Source organism: Beta vulgaris, chromosome 2, assembly GCF_026745355.1.
Source record: "Beta vulgaris subsp. vulgaris cultivar EL10 chromosome 2, EL10.2, whole genome shotgun sequence".
Lineage (NCBI taxonomy): Eukaryota > Viridiplantae > Streptophyta > Magnoliopsida > Caryophyllales > Amaranthaceae > Beta > Beta vulgaris.
In genome coordinates this window covers 9278629-9296656 of record NC_079203.1, presented here as the reverse complement: position 1 = coordinate 9296656, position 18028 = coordinate 9278629, and the positions used below count along the sequence as shown (strand labels likewise).

At 34.1% G+C, this 18028-nt stretch overlaps 2 protein-coding genes across 2 annotated transcripts; both read left to right on the top strand.

The window, feature by feature from the left end:
- Positions 1-274: 274 nt before the first annotated feature.
- On the top strand, positions 275-3105 carry LOC104887464 (uncharacterized). Its single transcript, XM_010672093.2, has 2 exons — positions 275-649; positions 2977-3105. Exons 1-2 carry the CDS (start codon positions 275-277, stop codon positions 3103-3105), a joined length of 504 nt encoding a protein of 167 aa, XP_010670395.2.
- A 10975-nt stretch (positions 3106-14080) lies between these two features.
- On the top strand, positions 14081-15986 carry LOC104887465 (uncharacterized). The gene has a single exon (XM_048638372.2). It carries the CDS (start codon positions 14187-14189, stop codon positions 15984-15986), a length of 1800 nt encoding a protein of 599 aa, XP_048494329.1. The 5' UTR covers positions 14081-14186.
- The last annotated feature ends 2042 nt before the right edge of the window (positions 15987-18028 follow it).

Sequence of the window (18028 nt, the reverse complement as noted above, 5' to 3'; positions counted from 1 at the left end):
CTCATATAATAATAGTTATCACTCAAGTATAAAGATGGCACCTTACGAAGCTTTGTATGGACAAAAATGCGAAGCCCTATATGCTGGAGTGATGTGATGATCATTGAATTTGGGGCCCGACATGATTGAAGAGACACCAAAAAGGTGAAACTCATTCAAGAACACATGAAAGCAGCTCAAGATCGCCAAAAATCGTAGCAGATAAAAAAGGAAAGACTTAGAGTTCGAAATTGGAGAAAAAGCCTTACTCAAGGTCTCCCCAACTAAAGGTGTAATGCGATTTGGGAGAAAAGGGAAGCTAAGCCCTCGATATATTGGCCCTTATGAAGTTTTGGAGCGAATCGGAGAGGTGGCCTATAGGTTAGCATTACCTACGGAATTAGCCAATGTCCATAATGTTTTCCATGTGTCTCAACTTCACAGATATGTTCATGACCCAACCCATATCCTTCAACCAGAAACTGTCGAATTAGATCAAAACCTTAGCTTTGAGAACCGACCCATTATGATCTTAGATACCAAAACGCGAAATACTCGACGCAAAGTTGTGAGGTTAGTTAAGGTATTATGGTCGAATCAGAAAATCGAGGAAGCCACTTGGGAAGCTGAGGATGCCATGAGAAACCGATATCCGGAACTTTTTCCTCAGGTATGATAGAGTTTCGAGGACGAAACTTCTTTAATGAGGGGAAGAATGTGATACTAACTTTGCGTTCTTCTAGCTTAGAGAGTCTTAGCGATTTAAGTTCGAGGACGAACTTTGCTTTTTAGGAGGAGTGAATGTAATATCCCAAAATTCTTAAAACTCCTAAATAATGATTTTCTCGAAATTACAAAATTCATGATTTTATTCATATCAAAGTATAATTATTATTTCAAAAAAAAAATCATATATTATTATACTGTATATATATCTATACTTAAATTATTATTTTTTTATATATATATATATTATTTTTGGAAATCTAAATTTCGAAAATAATAATACTATTTAAGAAAAAAAAAAAGAAAGAAGAAATTCTGTTTTGAAGCAATCATCTTGCTGAGAGATTATTTCCAAACAAATTCGTCAGCTTTACCAAGCAAATCTGTCAAATTGATTGCTCAATCAATTATCACCCAAAATTTTCTTTCAATCAATTCTAACCTTCCTCCTTTGTTTCAATCAAATCTTTCCTTCCTTCTTGAATTGTTCCTCTCACCCTCTTCTAAGACTATAAATACCAGACTTCTACACCTCATTCAAGCACAATTTTCGCTCAAAATTCCGTAGGTGAGAAACCCATTTATGAACACCATGTTCTGTTAAACAAAATCAGAGAAGAAGAAAAAAAAAGGGGTTGTCGTACCGCCGCGGGAGTGGCCGGCCGACCACCTCCTGTCTTCTCTCTTTCTTCATCTTTACCTTCTTTCTTCTTTCTCTCTCCTCTGGTCTTTGTTTTGGTTCTTTAAAAAGAAAATGGTTCTGTAGAACCAGAGAGGTTTTCTTTATTTTGTTTTCTCTTTGCAACTTCCTTATTCACTTTTTAAAAACCCACGTTTCATGAAGTTGTAATTGTATTTTTTTTTTATTTTTTGTTTTCTTTTATTTTTATTCTCCTTTTACTACTTGTAATTCTTAATTGTCTTCCTTTTCTTTTTCAAACCCACTTCTTGTTTTATCACGTGAAACTTGACAACTAAGAAGTTGATAAGTTTCTTTTGTCTCTTTTGCAGATTTTTTGTTTCTTTTATTCATTTATTATTATTTATCATTTTCTTTTGTAGTTTTTTTTTTTAATAAACCCTTATACTACTTTTAGTACTTGATCCTTCTAAACTTTTAGAGTATAGTAGCTATTCCCTTTAATTTAACAAATTTTAATAACGTCGGGTATTAAATATAGGTAACTGATTTAGTTCATTTACTTACTATTGTAGACGGAGATTTTGTAGAAGGAGCTTTCTAGGGGTGACTTTATTATTCGTATCTACGCTACACGAGGTAATTTGGATGTTCATCGTACCCTATTTCCCGTTGCAAAACGGCTATCTGTGTGATTATATGATTATGTGGTTATGTATGTAACAAATAATTTATAGATTAATATTATCAATTTCTGAGTTAGTAATCACTATTATAAAAGTATGATTCTCATAATACTATGAAATTGGAGTATGTTATTATAATTTGGTAATAGTATAAATATGTTATTTTCATGTGATTTCTTTTGAAACTAAAGTAATAGTATGTGAATATTCTTGTAGCAAACCTTTATGACTAGAGTATGTTTTATGTTAGGAGAACGTGTGCAATTGTATGGTTATCAACTTGAGAACTTGTGTTTATTATGACCTTTTAATAAAAACTAAGGAGGGTAATGAAGCCCGAAAGGGTGTTGAACAAGTTGCCCTATATGATGGTATAACTATCTATAGGTTGATTATTATATACGATACGAAAAGTGTCGGTCCTGACATTTTATGAGCCCTGGGCGAAATAATATACGAGGGACCCTTTTAAAGAGAAATTCACTTACCTTAATTTGTTAGTAAACTATTGCATTATTTTCCTTTTCAGTTCATCTCTGAAAGTATATATGTCTCAATTATTTTCAGATTTTTTTTCTAAATTGTACAAATTTTATTTTGGATTCCATGCATATAATATTCTTTATATAAAAAAAAATTCATTTTCTTCACTCTCATGGAGTACATTGTAACATAGCTAGATCATTTTGAAGTTTTGGAGATTCATGAAAAATAAAAACAACTTTAAACTATTTTTATGGGTTGAAAATCATGATATAGTTGTATTTTTTTTTTTGCTCAATAAGTAAGATTCAATTCATTTCAAACCATCATTTACAAAGGTCAAAGGCTATCTACAGACTTCCATACATCTCTGCCTCACCCATTCTTTGTCTGTTCTAGACATTCTCCTAGGCAGACTACAATAAATTCTATCAATAACTGTTCTCTGTATCATATGTACAGATTTATCAACATGTACAATCTTATGTTCCCACAGCGCCTCATTTCTCACCTGCCATATCTGGTATACTATTACTGCTATCACAGCATACTTTATCTTCTTCTGTAGTTGAGTGCATCTGCTACTTCTGATCAGTGGTATTAACTCAGGGACAGTCGTACCTACATCTTCCATTTGTAACCCATTTTCTTATGATCACCAAAATCTTCATGCTATAGCTACATGAGAAAAATAGATGCTCCTGAGTTTCAGCCTCCATACCACATATTAAGCAAAGAGGATCATTGCTCACACCTATTCTATGCAATCTCTCTGTAGTCTGCATTCTTTATTTCATAGTTAACCACATGAAGAATCTATGCTTGGGAACTGAAATTATGTTCCACACAACTTTATCCCATTCTACTCTCTCCATATCTCCACAAAGTTTCTGGTAGACTCCTTTAATAGAATAAGAACCCATTCCTCCTATCTGGGATTCACTCAGAACTACTTTCAGCTGGTCCTTCACCTCACAAACTTTACTCCAATACCAGCTACTGTTACCTAGAGCTTTGTACTCCCACCAGTTTTCATTATGCACATAGACCTCATTCACCCATTTCAATCATAAGCTGCCTTTCTTCCTTGCAACTGCCCAAACATATTTGCCCATTGCAGCTGTATTCTAGATTCTAATATTCCTCAACCCCAGCCCTCCAGCTTGTTTAGGAAGGCAGACCTTAGTCCAAGCAACATACCCAGCTTTACCACTATATATGTCACCACTCCATAAGTAAGCTCTACACATTTGATCAATTTCATTAAGAATTTTCCTAGGCAGCACCATCACCTGTGCCCAATAAACATGGATAACAAGCAGAACAGAATTAATCAACATCAGTCTTCCCTGGTAGGAAAGATTCCTACTTCTCCAAGTCCTTATTCTACCCATCATTTTCTCAATCACTAAGTTGCACTCTTTAGATGAGATTCTCTTATAACATATAGGTACCCCTAGGTACTTGAATGGAAGTTTTCCCCTACTGTACCCAGAAACATCCAATATTCTCTACACTTCATCATCTTTCATGCCAGTTGTATAGACTTCTGTTTTGTGCTTGTTAACTTCAAGTCCTGTAGCTTCAGAGAAGTGTTGAAAGCTTTGCAACATAGTATACACTGAAGGATAATCTCCTCTGCAACACATAATCACATCATCTGCAAAGCAGAGGTGATTCAATTTTACACCACCACATCTAGGATGAAACTTAAAATAAGGACTTTCACCAGCTATCTTCAAACATCTTGTGAGATACTCCATGCAGATTACAAAGAGTGGAGGAGACAAAGGGTCTCCTTGTCTCAACCCCCGCTTGCCTTCAAAAAATCCATGTAGATTACCATTAATCAAGAGAGAATATTTAGGAGTTTCTACACAAATCATAATAAGTTCAATGAACTTACCAGGGAATTTTAAGGCCTTTAACATTGTCTTCAAAAAGGACCAATCTATGGAATCATAGGCCTTCTTCATATCCATTTTAATGATCACACCAGGACTTGACTTCTTCCTCCCATAATCTCTCACTATATCTTGGCAAATCATAATATTGTGAGAGATAAATCTGCCTTGAATGAAGGCTCCCTGATTTTCTGCAATGATCTCTGGAAGCACTTCCTTTATTCTAACACACAATAGCTTTGTAATGCATTTGTAGATGACATTACAACAAGCTGTTGGTCTAAACTCAGTAACATTCTCAGGACATTTGACCTTAGGAATTAATGTAAGGACAGTTGCATTGACTTCTCTAAGGAGTCTCCCTGATTCAAAGAAATCCAGAATAGCCCTTGAAACATCTTCACCAATTACAGACCAACTATCCTTATAGAAACCAGCCCCAAATCCATCAGGACCTGGTGATTTATCATCAAGGATTGAAAACATCATCAGTTTAACCTCATTCATTGAAAATGGCCTCAGCATCCTCCTTTGCTGGTCCTCATTTAAAACAGCTCCTTTAGTAATTACATCATCATAAAAAGGGCCTCTTCTATTTCTTGCAGTACCCAACAGAGTTTTATAATAGCTGAGAAAAGCCTCTTTCACCCCCTCACCAGTATCTACCCATGTACCATTTACATCACTTATACCATATACTGTATTCCTTAATCTCCTCTCCCTTATTGCTCCATGAAAAAGCTTTGTATTCTCATCTCCCCCTTTTAACCAACTCAATTTTGCCTTCTGTTGCAAAAAAGAATGGTAATTATCATGAATTGACCTATAAGCTTCTGCAGCTTTCTTCTTTTCATTAGCTGCCCCCATATATAACACCCTCATGCATTCTCTGTAGCCACATCTTCAATTTCTCTTTTGCCTGAATATCTGCAATATGAATGTTCGAGAAACCCTCTCTATTAAGCTGCTTGAGGAAATCTTTGACAACTTTCAGCTTCTTCATCACTCTATACATCTTTGTCCCATTCACCTCCTTCTCCCAGGATTTCTTCACACCATCAAAGAATTTTGGGTCCTTACTCCACATCTTGAAATATCTGAAAGGACACCTCCCCATAATAATCTCAGGGTAAACCTTGACCATCATAGGTGAATGATCAAACAGGCCTTCAGGCATAAAGTGCACCTCAGCAGAAGGGTAAGTCTCCAACCATTCTTTATTTCCCATTACTCTATCCAGTTTGCTGAAAACCCTCTCCAGCTCAGTTTGTTTATTTTTCCATGTGTAAAAACACCCTGTTGACTTAATATCTTCCAAGTTACAAGTCATAACACATCTCCTAAAGTCCTCCATTTCAGCATCTCTCACAGCAGCCCCTATCCTTTCCTCCCTATTCAGAATACAGTTGAAATCCCCCATTATTATCCAAGGAATTGTCATTTTCTCAGCTATTTTCACCATGTCCTTCCATAGTGTCCTTCTCTGAGCCATACTATTAAAACCATATACAAAAGAACAGCAAAAAACCTTCTGAGTACCCACAGTGCTAATTTTACAATGAATCAATTGATCAGACATCATTTCAATGTTAATTGAGAAACTTAATGGATTCCAAGCCACCACAATTCTTCCCCCTGGATGATAAGAAGAATTGGAGCAGAAACACCAGCCAGCAAACAAATTCAAATATAGATTCCCCATCTTACTTGCCTTCACTTTAGTCTCAATGAGACTAACTATGCCAGGAGGTCTTTGATTCAGAAGATGCTTAACATCCCTCTGTTTATCAAGTTTATTGACCCCTCTAACATTCCAACAAAGCAAACTATCCATTTCCATCTAGGAGGACCTCCCCCCCCCCTCCATTTTCCTTCTTTCACACACCACCTCACCAATCATAATCTCCTCTTCTTCAACAGCTAAGGTAGCAAATGAATTTCCTGTTGTAACACCCTTCTCTGGACTGTTTTGTAGCCTAGCATTTCTTTGCCCCTGTGTGATCCTTCCATCAGCAGTTCCCTCAACATGCTTCTCCTGGATAATCACCTCAGCATCTTTTGGCCTCCAAACCTTCTTTACAGCTGCTTTGTGGCATTCAGCACTAATATGCCCCAGAGAGTGGCATATAGTACAAACTGATGGCTTCCATTCATAGTATACCTCACAAACCTTCTCAATACCACCTTCATTCACAAAGGATATCTGTTCAGGAAAATCCTGATTCACCTTGACCTCAATCAATATTCTGGCATACTGCAGTTTTTCACGTTTCTCCATTGCCTTATCCACTCTGACATACTTCCCTATCCTACTAATTAGCTTCCTCAAGCATTGTTCACCCCAATATTTGAATTCCACCTTCAATTGAATCCAAATAGGTAATTCATCAAAATTCTCCTTCTCAATGTCCATATTAGCATCCCAAACTTTCATCATCATTGGTATGCTGTCAAAAAAAGGGCAACCTCCTGCAAGTACACTATCTCTCTTCTCCATAGAGAAGAATCTTACAATATACACCCCTTTCTTTAACAACACAACCTTATCTACTCCACAATTCCTCCAAATCCTCCTAATAAATCCTTCCATGACATGTTGAGGTGGATTTGCCCCAATTACATAACAAACTAATGCATAATTCCAAAATTCAATCTCAAATTGCACATCCACATCATCAATTTTAATCATAATTGGATCCAGATTACTACTCTGATCAGGCTTAGGAGTTGCAGAATTTACCTTATCTTCCTCAAATTGTAAGATTGGAATTGGCTCTACAATTCATCCTCCTCGATCATTGCTTCCAGCTGAATCCACCTTCGCTTTTCCATTCACAGCGAAGAATGGATTGATGATAACCATTCCGAGAAGAATCGGTGCGTTCTTTGGCTCTGCTGAATTTCACGAATCTCCTCTTCTTCTGATTTCTGCTCAATCTCCATTGCTGCTACACCAAGAATCTCATCCATCGATTTCGTCTTCTTTGCCTGAGCATCAGAGCTAGGTCCTTTTGGTTTACTTGAGTTAGCGTTTTTTGTCTTCTGTCTCTTTGAATTTCTTGCCATGGCGGGAGAATTCTAGAGAGAGAAACTCCTAACTCTTTTTATCTAAAAGAAAGTCTCATGATGTAGTTGTACTATGTAGGATTTATTAGTAGGAGGTTTTTTCTAACAATTAACTCAAAGTATCTTATTGGGAGCAAAAAAAACAATTAATGTAAAGTATGTGGCTCAAGAAAACCACAAAACGTGTCCTATGGGGTGTGACATGTGCTTAGCATTATTCCCATGATTTTATACAGTTAGTTCTTGAAGTATATATGATCGTTTCCTATAAGGTAAAACTTAAGTGTAAAAATGGGACATAATTAAGACAAAAAGCTTTCCTTATTCTCCATTGAACACCAAAAGCATATTTCAGAGTATCATAATCTAATAAACATTACTTCAATGGAGTTAGAAGTGACAACAGTAGAACCGCAAACGAGAATTTGTTCAAATCATTCCAAGTTTTGGTTGATATGAATAGATTTAATGCCTGTAGTTGTATGCTGAGAGGGATTTTGAATTAAAAGTGGTTTGGAGAAGTTCTTTGTTGTTTACATCACAGAAGAGAAAGTTTAAAGAAGTTCAACGATCAAATGAAGCCTCATATTGTTAGATGAATTTAAGATTTCAAGGTACTAAAAGGTTATTATTAAATTTTTTTCCCGATTGTCTCACATTAATTGCGGTAAGATTACAACTAATTAAAGTATAAATTTTGCCTATAATCTCAAATTAATTGCATATGGAAAATTGGAGCTTTCAATTAATCTTTTCACTCCTTGCATTAATGACGTTTAACGGTTTAATATTTATATATTCTACCTTGACACAGTAACTAAACTGATCGAAGTTTCACATTAGTATTTTGGGCCCCTTTCAGCCGTGGGACCTGGGCGGCCGCACCTCTAGCCATAGCTCAGGGCCGGCCCTGGATACGAAATTGTTGTCTTCCTTCTATTTGTTGTGATCCAAGTAGAAGGGGTGTGCACACTAGGGACTCTATGATTTTGGCCATGGTTATATTGGGGTGACGACCTCTTGTTGAAGTAGGCGGATAATAGGGATTAGTCCCGGCCTACTGGCGTTCACTTTTCCCTCTCTTAATTTAAAATTATTGTTTTTAGTTGTGTGAATAAATGTTATGATTATGTGACTTGTATCTGGAGTTAGTAATACAAACGTTTGAAAATCCAAACATTAATATTGAATTTGTTGGAGCACTTTATTCTATCTCTAAAATCAAAAATTATTTTAAAATTATTATTTTTATGGGATGGAGTTGAATTACTCAGTTTTTCTTATTTTTGGGAATTGTCTCTCTTGTTGTCTTCTTTCTATTACTTTGCAGGTTGGACTTGGTGATGGGATCTCGTGTGAGGAGGCTTAGATAATTCACCTAGACGACCTTATTTAGTTTTTCTATCTTGAATTTACTATTTTAGATTTTATCTAACTTTGGTTGTAATGATATTTCTATTTGAAGATAATTGGGTTAACTTATCTTTTGTTTGCCTTTCGTTTACTCTTAGAGAGTGAATGGGCGGTAATATCCGCCATGTTTGAATAAAGGATTTTCTTAAAACTATATTTATTTGACATTACACTTATTTAAATTTGGAGGGTGTTACACAGTTGAGCAAGAAAATATGGTAAAGGCTAGAGATCATTCTTCTGTTGTTTATTTCTAATTTGAAATGTTTATGAATATGCTTAAGTTTTCATTAGATTATGTTGAACTTCCTTATATAGGTCCTTCTTTTACTTGGCCTTTAAAAAAGCATGGTCCTATATATACTTTCATGAAACCTTAAAAGCAAACTAAAAAAAAAGCAGGCAATAAGGTTTAAACCCTATAAATCAAGTCACATCGACGACTGCTACTGGCTGCATGAGGCGACGGCTGAGGTGGCCGGTGGTTGGCCGAAAAACCGAGGGAGGAAGAAATCGGGTGGAGGGAGAGAAAATCTAGTGAGGGAGAAAGAGAGAGTGACGTGAGAGAGAGAGAAAGAAGAGGAGAAGAAATTTAGGGCTTTGTTTAAGTGGTAAAATTTGTGAGATGGAAGGATATTTATAGGTTTCCACTAGGGTCCAAAAGAAAATTGGGCTTGATAGGTTACTTTAATAAAAGATGGTCATATGAAATATTATAAAAGTTTGGGCTCTTCTAACCCAATATTTAAAATATTTTTTAATTCCACTCAATTAATTATATATAAAATAATTTTTAAAGTACGACTAAATAAAATATTTAATTATTTAAAACATTAAATAATCCTATGTCTTTAAAAATAGTCAACACTTTAAGAAATTAATGATTTAAATATATACAAATATACTTTAAAATATATTTATAAAATTCATAAAATTGTGGGGGATTACAGTAAATGTAAACTTGATACTAAAAATAAGCTGATAAAAAACTAACCCAACTCCAATTTACCCAATCTTAAATGGTTCGACCATTTCGTTCAACATAAACTAGCATTTTTTGCATGCTTGTCATAATAACCTTTTTTTTCAATTTGTTATTCATCAATGTCACAAAAAATTTGATTCGAACATATATTTTTGATTCTTTTTTAAATAAGTTATTCTTAAATCAATGTTTCGTTGATTTTTTAGTTATTTGTTCATCATTATTCAAATATAATACTCCCTCTCTCTTTTATTTATCTTTATCACTTGGAATCTTGACACTATTCATACTTAGAGAGAATTTTCTCAATGTTTTCTCAATTTTTTAAAAAAATATAGTCATGTGGGTTTTGTTTGATTCGTTTCAATTATTACTTCATTAATGTTCAATCGTTATAATTTTTACTACCAGCTGAGCTATCCCGGCCATATATTCATCTTTCTGGTGCATCATCTTCTCATTTTAGTTGATAACTCTAGTTTATGTCATTTAAAAGAAAAGGATGAAATAATATATAATGAAAGATATTTAGGTTCAAAAACTTGCATTAGGATATGCGTACAAAAAATTAAAGTGGGAATGATAGAGGGAGTATTGAGAGAAGGAAAAATAAAGTAGAAGAAAGCTTGTGCTCAAATAAAGTGGAAGGATTTGCGTATCAGGTTCAAGCATTGAATGTTAATAAAGTGGAAAAGCTTGATTTATATAATAGAGATTACCGAATAATAATCAACATTTAAGTTTTACAATATTAACATTATACTTATTAGTCTGAAATTCAAGTTTTTATTTTTTTCTTCTCATAGTGTCAATCAAGTTATATTGTCAATTTAATTTTTGGTTAGAGTTTTTTACACATATGTAAGAAGAGGAAATCATTCTGCTTAATTTAATATTTAATTAAATTTTTATATTTAATTTTATTGTTAACTAGCTTAATATATATGGTAAGTAGGAAGAAAAAAAGATTAATTAATATATATGACAATTTAAATTAATTAAGAGTATATCAGACTTTCAATATATATGACAATTAAATTTATTAAGGGTATATAAGAGTTTTTCTAAGGAGACACCATCTTTTTTTCCCCTTTACTTATATAATAGATATAAATATATAAATACATTCTCACTATACATTATCAGCTTAATAGCTAACCTTTTTCAATCTATATGTTGAGATGCTATGAATCCTTTATATGTGAGTGAAGTGTTGTCCAACCTGGAATATGAAAGAGAAATTAACAACTTTATAAGTTAAGGAGTTACTCCTCCTATTGCGAATTGGTTGGTTTTAGGAAAATGTAGCCTCCTCCTTTGAACTTTTCAGTTGTCGAAACTCTGATACTCGATCTGATTCTGGTAATGTACTCCATCCATTCTGATTTATTTGCAACAATGGAGAAGGCAGAATAATTAAGATGAGGAGAAATACTATGAGAGTGTGTGTACGTGAAAAAGGTGATCCATGCAATAAGGAGAGACATAGAGATATATGATATCCAAAAAAGGTAATGTAAGAAATTTTAAGAAATTAAAATGGTAATTCCTAACATTTACAGTGAAGAGCATTATGTACAATTATTAATATTTATGACCACTAACGACATAAGTTATCTTTGGCAAAGCCACAATTATTTTACTAAGAGACCGGATTTAGATATCATATATGTACTTTCGTGAAACCTTAAAAGCAAACTAAAAAAAAAAGCAGGCAATAAGGTTTAAACCCTATAAATCAAGTCACAAAGACTAAACTAACATTCAATACCAAATATATATACTATGGTCTATGGTATATCTTAGAGGTGTGCATGGGTCGGGCCAGCTCGCAGGCCGGCCTGGCCCGACACGAGCCAACTTGAAGCCCGGCCCGTTGTCCGTTCATGGGTCGCAGGCCTGTCACGGTCAAGAAATTTTATTTCAGGACCGCACCGGCACGAGCCCGCGTGGGCCGGCCCGTGGGCCGAACGCTCATTTCCTTTCTTTTTTTAGCCTAAAACTATCAAAAATACAATAAAACAACATAAACACGGGCCAGGCCCGTGGACCTGGGCCGGGCGGTGGACAAAATTTGAAAATTTTAAGCTTGGCCCGGCCCGGCCCGCCATTTTCCCAAGCCCATGGGCTGAGCCCGTGAATAGGTACGACCCGACCCATGCCAGGTGTATACTTTTACAAAATATAATAGATATCTAAAATCATATGGAGAGCGATGGCCTACCCCAACCCCCTAGTTCTGCCACTCTAAAACAATTCACGAAGAACTCGACATTCGACACTTGAAACTTTTTCAAACACCAAGGACCTATATGTTTACGATTAAATAATTACTATCCCCATTTCTTTTTAATTGTTACACTTCACTTTTTATTCATATTAATATAAAACTTTGAGTACATATATCTTTAGTTTTGCATTTGTAAAATTTATAAAAGTACATATTAATAAATTACATGTTTATACGAATCTAACAAGATCCCACGTGACTATATTTTCATTCACATATAAATCACAAACGATGGTCAAAGTAAAATTTGTAAATAGTGTACAATGTCAAAGTGTAACAATTAAAAAGAAAAGAATATAGTATTATTTATTGGAAATATTTGAAACGACTCACCATATATAAGTTTTGCCATACAGTAGATAAAAAATTTCTTGCATTTAATATTGAAAATGTTGTTGAAATCATATACTCCTTTCGTTTCTTTTTAATTTATTCACTTCACTTTGGAGGAGAATCAAAAAGAAACTCCAAAAAATCGGCGAGAAAAACTGAAAAGATAGACATAAATTTTAAACTGGATCATTTTATTAAAAAGAGGACCATATGGGTGGAAAAGAAGATGAAAGTAGACGTGACATGTTGAGAAAAAATAAAAAAAAGTAACAGTGTTTACATTAGAAAGAAACAAACCAAAGAGAAAAGTGTGTTGATTAATAATAAACGGAAAAACGGAAGGAGTATAATCTTTCCATCAAACTCATATGAAGTGATCTACGACTAACTATATTGTTTTTAGGAAATTATTATGATTATTATATTTAGTATTACTCACTCCGTCACATAGTATAGTGTTTGTTTCTTTTTTACACAGTCTCCAAGACGTAACTTTGAACTTTAATATCTTCAATTTTGTATTAATAAAAAATATAAAAAGTTGATATTATGAAACTACACATTAAAACGTGTCTAACAAGATCCCACGTGAATATGTTTTTTTATATATACAAATGAGAATATTTGGTCAAATATTTTAAAGTTTGACCCACCAAAAATGAAATAGGCACTATATTATGAGACAGAGGGAGTAGTATTTTTAGTAATTGTTTCAACAAAAAAAAAAATATTGTAGAACAATTTTGAACCCATTTAAGATACGGGATACAAATTTGTATACTTTCTCCGTTCTGTTTTAAATGAAACATTGTGCAAAATGACACTATTCATTGATCAATTTTGACTCCAATTTATCGTCATTATATAAAGAAAAACATAGTCAAGTGGGATCTTGTTAGATTCGTCTCGATGCATACTATCAAATTATAACTTTTTTATATTTTTTACGTGTGCACAACTAAAGATATTAATGATTAAAGAAGCGTGTTGGGTTGCGTGAAAAAGCAAACGTTTCATTTAAAACAGAACGGAGGAAGTATATAAATTTATGAATCTTTTTATCAAATCAGAGTAAATAAATTTGTGTTTTTTTTTTTTTACAAGAGTTGACTTTTTGGAATTCCCTAAAATAGGAGGTTTATAAATAGTAAATCTGTTTTGGGGTATAGCTGAGAGAAACAAGAAGTCCAACATTGAAAGTTAGACTTTTTTAAAAAAAAAGTTTGTAATATGGTCATACAGTCATACTTAATAAAACTTTCATACCCTTTTCGTCTTTTCCTATACAAAATTATTTTAGTAGATCTTTCTCTATAAAATTAACATGCTTTTTATTTGATCTTATTTCACTAAAACAATCAATTATTACGTCATACAAAAAGCTAGTTGAATGCAACTTAGCAACTTGTGTATATTTTATGCATTGACTACCCACTTGAACAATGAAGCAATTTCGGAGTAATATATAAAAACTCAACTTTGGTATAAAAGTACTTTCCAATTTCCAACAGGCAGGCAAACAAGTGCACAAAGATGAAGTTTGACAGCAATTATCAATTAAGTATGCCCAAAAATAGTATGGACTTCCAAGTATAAATGAAGCTGATCTACCAAATAAACTACACACAAAGCATAACCCTAAACAAAAGCAAAACAAAAAAAAGAAAAAGAAAGATAGATAATGGCTATAGATGCTCATTTTGAACGTGGTGGTGCAAGTCGTATGAGCTTCATACATGAGCTCCTAAAGGGGCGTTTCTTCATGGCATTTGCTACCATCATAATCCTTTCCTTTATTGGTACCTCATATATCTTTGGGCTCTACTCAGGTGACATAAAGTCAACACTTGGGTATGACCAAACAACCCTTAATCTTCTTAGTTTTTTCAAAGACCTTGGTGCTTATATAAGTGTCCATGCAGGCCTCCTTATGGAGGTGGCTCCACCTTGGGTAATCCTATCACTTGGTGCCATGATCAACTTTTTTGGCTACTTCATGATTTGGCTTTCAGTCACTCACAAGATCTCTCGTCCCCCTGTTTGGCTCATGTGTCTCTATATCACCATTGGTGCTAACTCCTTAGGGTTTGCCAACACTGGGGCTGTTGTACCATGTGTAAAGAACTTCCCTGAAAATCGAGGCGTCGTAATAGGAATCTTAAAGTCATATATTGGGATTGGTGGGGCTATTATGGCTCAATTATACCATGCCTTGTATGGCAATGATACTAATGCTAATGGAGTCATCTTGCTCATCTCTTGGCTACCTGCACTTGCTTTGTTGCTCTTTGCGTTTAGTGTTCGAGTCCTTAAGGTTGTTGGCCAGAGACATATTCAGAGGGAGAAAAATTTCTTCAATCATATCATGTATATCTCTCTGGCCCTCGCTGGATTCATCATGGTGATGATCTTGGTACAAAAACAAGTCACGTTCAATAAAGCTGCTTATGGTGGGAGTTGTGTTGTTATCATGATCCTCCTTGTGCTCCCTATCTTCCTTGTCTTCAGAGAAGAATTATATGCCAAGTTTGAGAAAATGAGTAATTCACCAACCAATACCCTCTCTGAGCTTCAGATTATGCCAATTAATGATCATGTATCTCCTACAAATCATCAACAAACTGATGTGGAAGGAAGTAATCATGTCAACAACAATCATGGTACACCAAAGGAAACTAATAATGAAGGAAGCCGTGAAGAAGAAAAGGCACAAGTAGAAGTCTCTTGTTTTAAAGATGTGTTCCACCCTCCGGCTAAGGGGGAAGATCACTCCATATTACAAGCGAGCTTTAGTATTGACATGCTAATTTTGTTCCTTGCCACAATTTGTGGCATAGGAGGGAACTTAGCCACAATAGACAATTTAGGTCAAATTGGGACATCATTAGGGTATCCAAAGAAAAGCATTAGCACCTTTGTGTCCTTAGTTGCTATATGGCAATACCTAGGGCGTGTGGTGGGAGGACTCATCTCAGAGCACTTGTTACACAAATACAAGTGGCCTAGACCAGCCAGCCTCACCATTGTCCTTGTTTTATCATGCATTTCTCACCTTCTTATCGCCTTCAACGTGCCTTATGGCCTATATGTAGCATCAGTTATAATGGCATTTTGCTTTGGTGCTGAGTGGACATACCTCTATGCCATTATATCTGAGCTCTTTGGGCTAAAACACTATGCTACTTTGTATAATTACGGCTCGTTGGCAGCTCCACTAGGGTCTTATATATTTAATGTGAGAGTCGCAGGGCACTTGTATGATAGGGAGGGGATGAGACAACTCCAGGCATTGGGGCTCACTCGGAAGGAAGGGGAAGAGTTGCACTGCATTGGAGTTAAGTGCTACCAGTTAGCCTACATAATAATCGCGGTTGCTACATTTGTTACTGCACTTGTGTCATTAATTCTTGTGGCTAGAACAAGAAAATTTTACAAAGGAGATATATACAAGAGATTTCAAGAAGGTGACAGAAAGGAGTAAGGACGACTCCTCAACAACGCTTAACGAATGAGGCATTGAAAATGTCTTCGAGCAAGAAGGAAGAAGACATGTATTAAGACATTTTATTACCATATTCCTTTGTTTATCATATATATCTTTATTATATAAGTCAAGGTGGAGCAATGAAGTCCCTTTTGGGCTTACATATTCATCTTTCCACAACATAAAATCATTATACACATAAACTTACCAAAAAATTTCAACCAAATCTCTATTAAACCCAATCAACTCTATAATTGTCAATCATATATATGAACTTGCAAAAAAAAAAAAAAGATGAAATCAATTTAAATTTAGATCCAAGCTACTAACAAATTTCGTATTCAAGAACTTTACCAAAAATTAATACCATGTACAATAAAAAAATATGACATTCTCATTACAAAATAAAACAGCCATATCCAAAATTAATCACAAATACAAACTCCAAAAAAAAACAGTTTCTTCATTAATTGGATATGCACTTTCATCACTTATAGTTACTTTAAAATGTTTTTAGATACTATTTGTAAGTATTTAAATACTTCTTACTCACCAAATGAAGGTGAACGTAGACACGTACTTTCATAATTTTAATTTTTATTTCTTTTGATATCGAGTAATAGTTATACCTAAAATGTCACTTCACGCATAGCATTCAGAAAAAGCTAGTTGTATATATACCAATTGGGGTTGGCGTCAACTGTTAAGGCCTCTCGCTCCTTAACCAAGGTCTCATTCGAGCCTTCGGTATGGAAAAAATCCCAACTGAAAAGGATGCCGCCATTTCAGCTCCAATGTAAACTCTCGCATGAGATTAATTCACTCGCCGAATGCGATGAGAAATCCTCCACCAAAAAATATATATTATATATATGCTTCTTTTGTGCACTGAGTGGATTATATTAAGTTGGTAACTCAAAGTTATGCTCGACACTTTTTCTTCCTCCATTACTATTTATGGTACTTGTATTGGTCTTTGCCACAGAATAACTTGCTATTATACGTGTATAACACTAATTGACCAATCAAGTAGTAAATATATTCACTAAATTTAACTGCTAATTTAATTTTTTTTTAAAAGGTATATAATATCAAGAAGTGATTGCAAAGAAGATAGTGCTATTTTTTTTTTTGAAAGTTTATAGTTAGAGAAATTTAATTAATTGTTCAAGTACATAACTTTTAATTTGAAAAAAAACGAGTAAATAATATATAAATGCCTGACGATATGGAATGGGTGATCAAAATTCTCCCCTCCAGAAAATACAAAAATGTGTGATCAACTTGTGGTCTAAAATATTAGTATGAAGGTAATTGATCCTGGATTCATTTCACCTTTTTCTTGTTAGGGCTATATTTTTATCAAATGTAACACTATAAGACTGCTATAACATCAATATATATATATAACGTAGATTTGAACTTGTTTTCTCTTTAAATCCTTAAGCAACAACTAGTTGATTATATTAAGTGCTACTTTGGGGATAAATTATTCTCTACAACCAATAATTATATGGATGCAATTCGACCTTTGGAAAGCAGATGGGCCAGAAGATATATTATAGTAATCAACAATTGCCTTATTGGGGGTGTTAGGATGTGCATCTGCTTGATTGTAGGTTGTCGATCGAAAAAAATATATAAATATTATTAAAAACATGTTCACATTACAACTTGACCTACATGTCTCAATTATACGAAATTTTTCTTATAGGAATTTAGGGATTTCAAAATTGTTACAGATAATTAGTTACATACATTTATACAACCAACTTTACTCCATTCTCTTTGATTCTTTTTACTTGAAATCTTTTTTGAGAGACAAGAAAAATTAAATCAAAGTAAGGAAAACAAGAGAGACAAGAAAAATAAAATCAAAGTAAGAAAAACAAATGAGAGTTTTTTAAAAGAAGCATTTTATTTATTTTAGAACGGAGGAAGTATAAAGATCGAGAATATTAGTTAATTAGTGACAAAGATCTAGTCCATTAATTAACTTGAGACTTTTTTGGTGATAGGGGTTTCATAGTATTTAGTAG

Excerpts from the sequence above, each read along its gene's own strand:
- LOC104887464 (XM_010672093.2), top strand. The coding sequence starts at position 275 with ATGCGATTTGGGAGAAAAGGGAAGCTAAGCCCTCGATATATTGGCCCT. Across the intron at positions 650-2,976 it reads ATCCGGAACTTTTTCCTCAG|ATTTATCAACATGTACAATC; the intron begins GTATGATAGAGT and ends TCATATGTACAG.
- LOC104887465 (XM_048638372.2), top strand. The coding sequence starts at position 14,187 with ATGGCTATAGATGCTCATTTTGAACGTGGTGGTGCAAGTCGTATGAGC.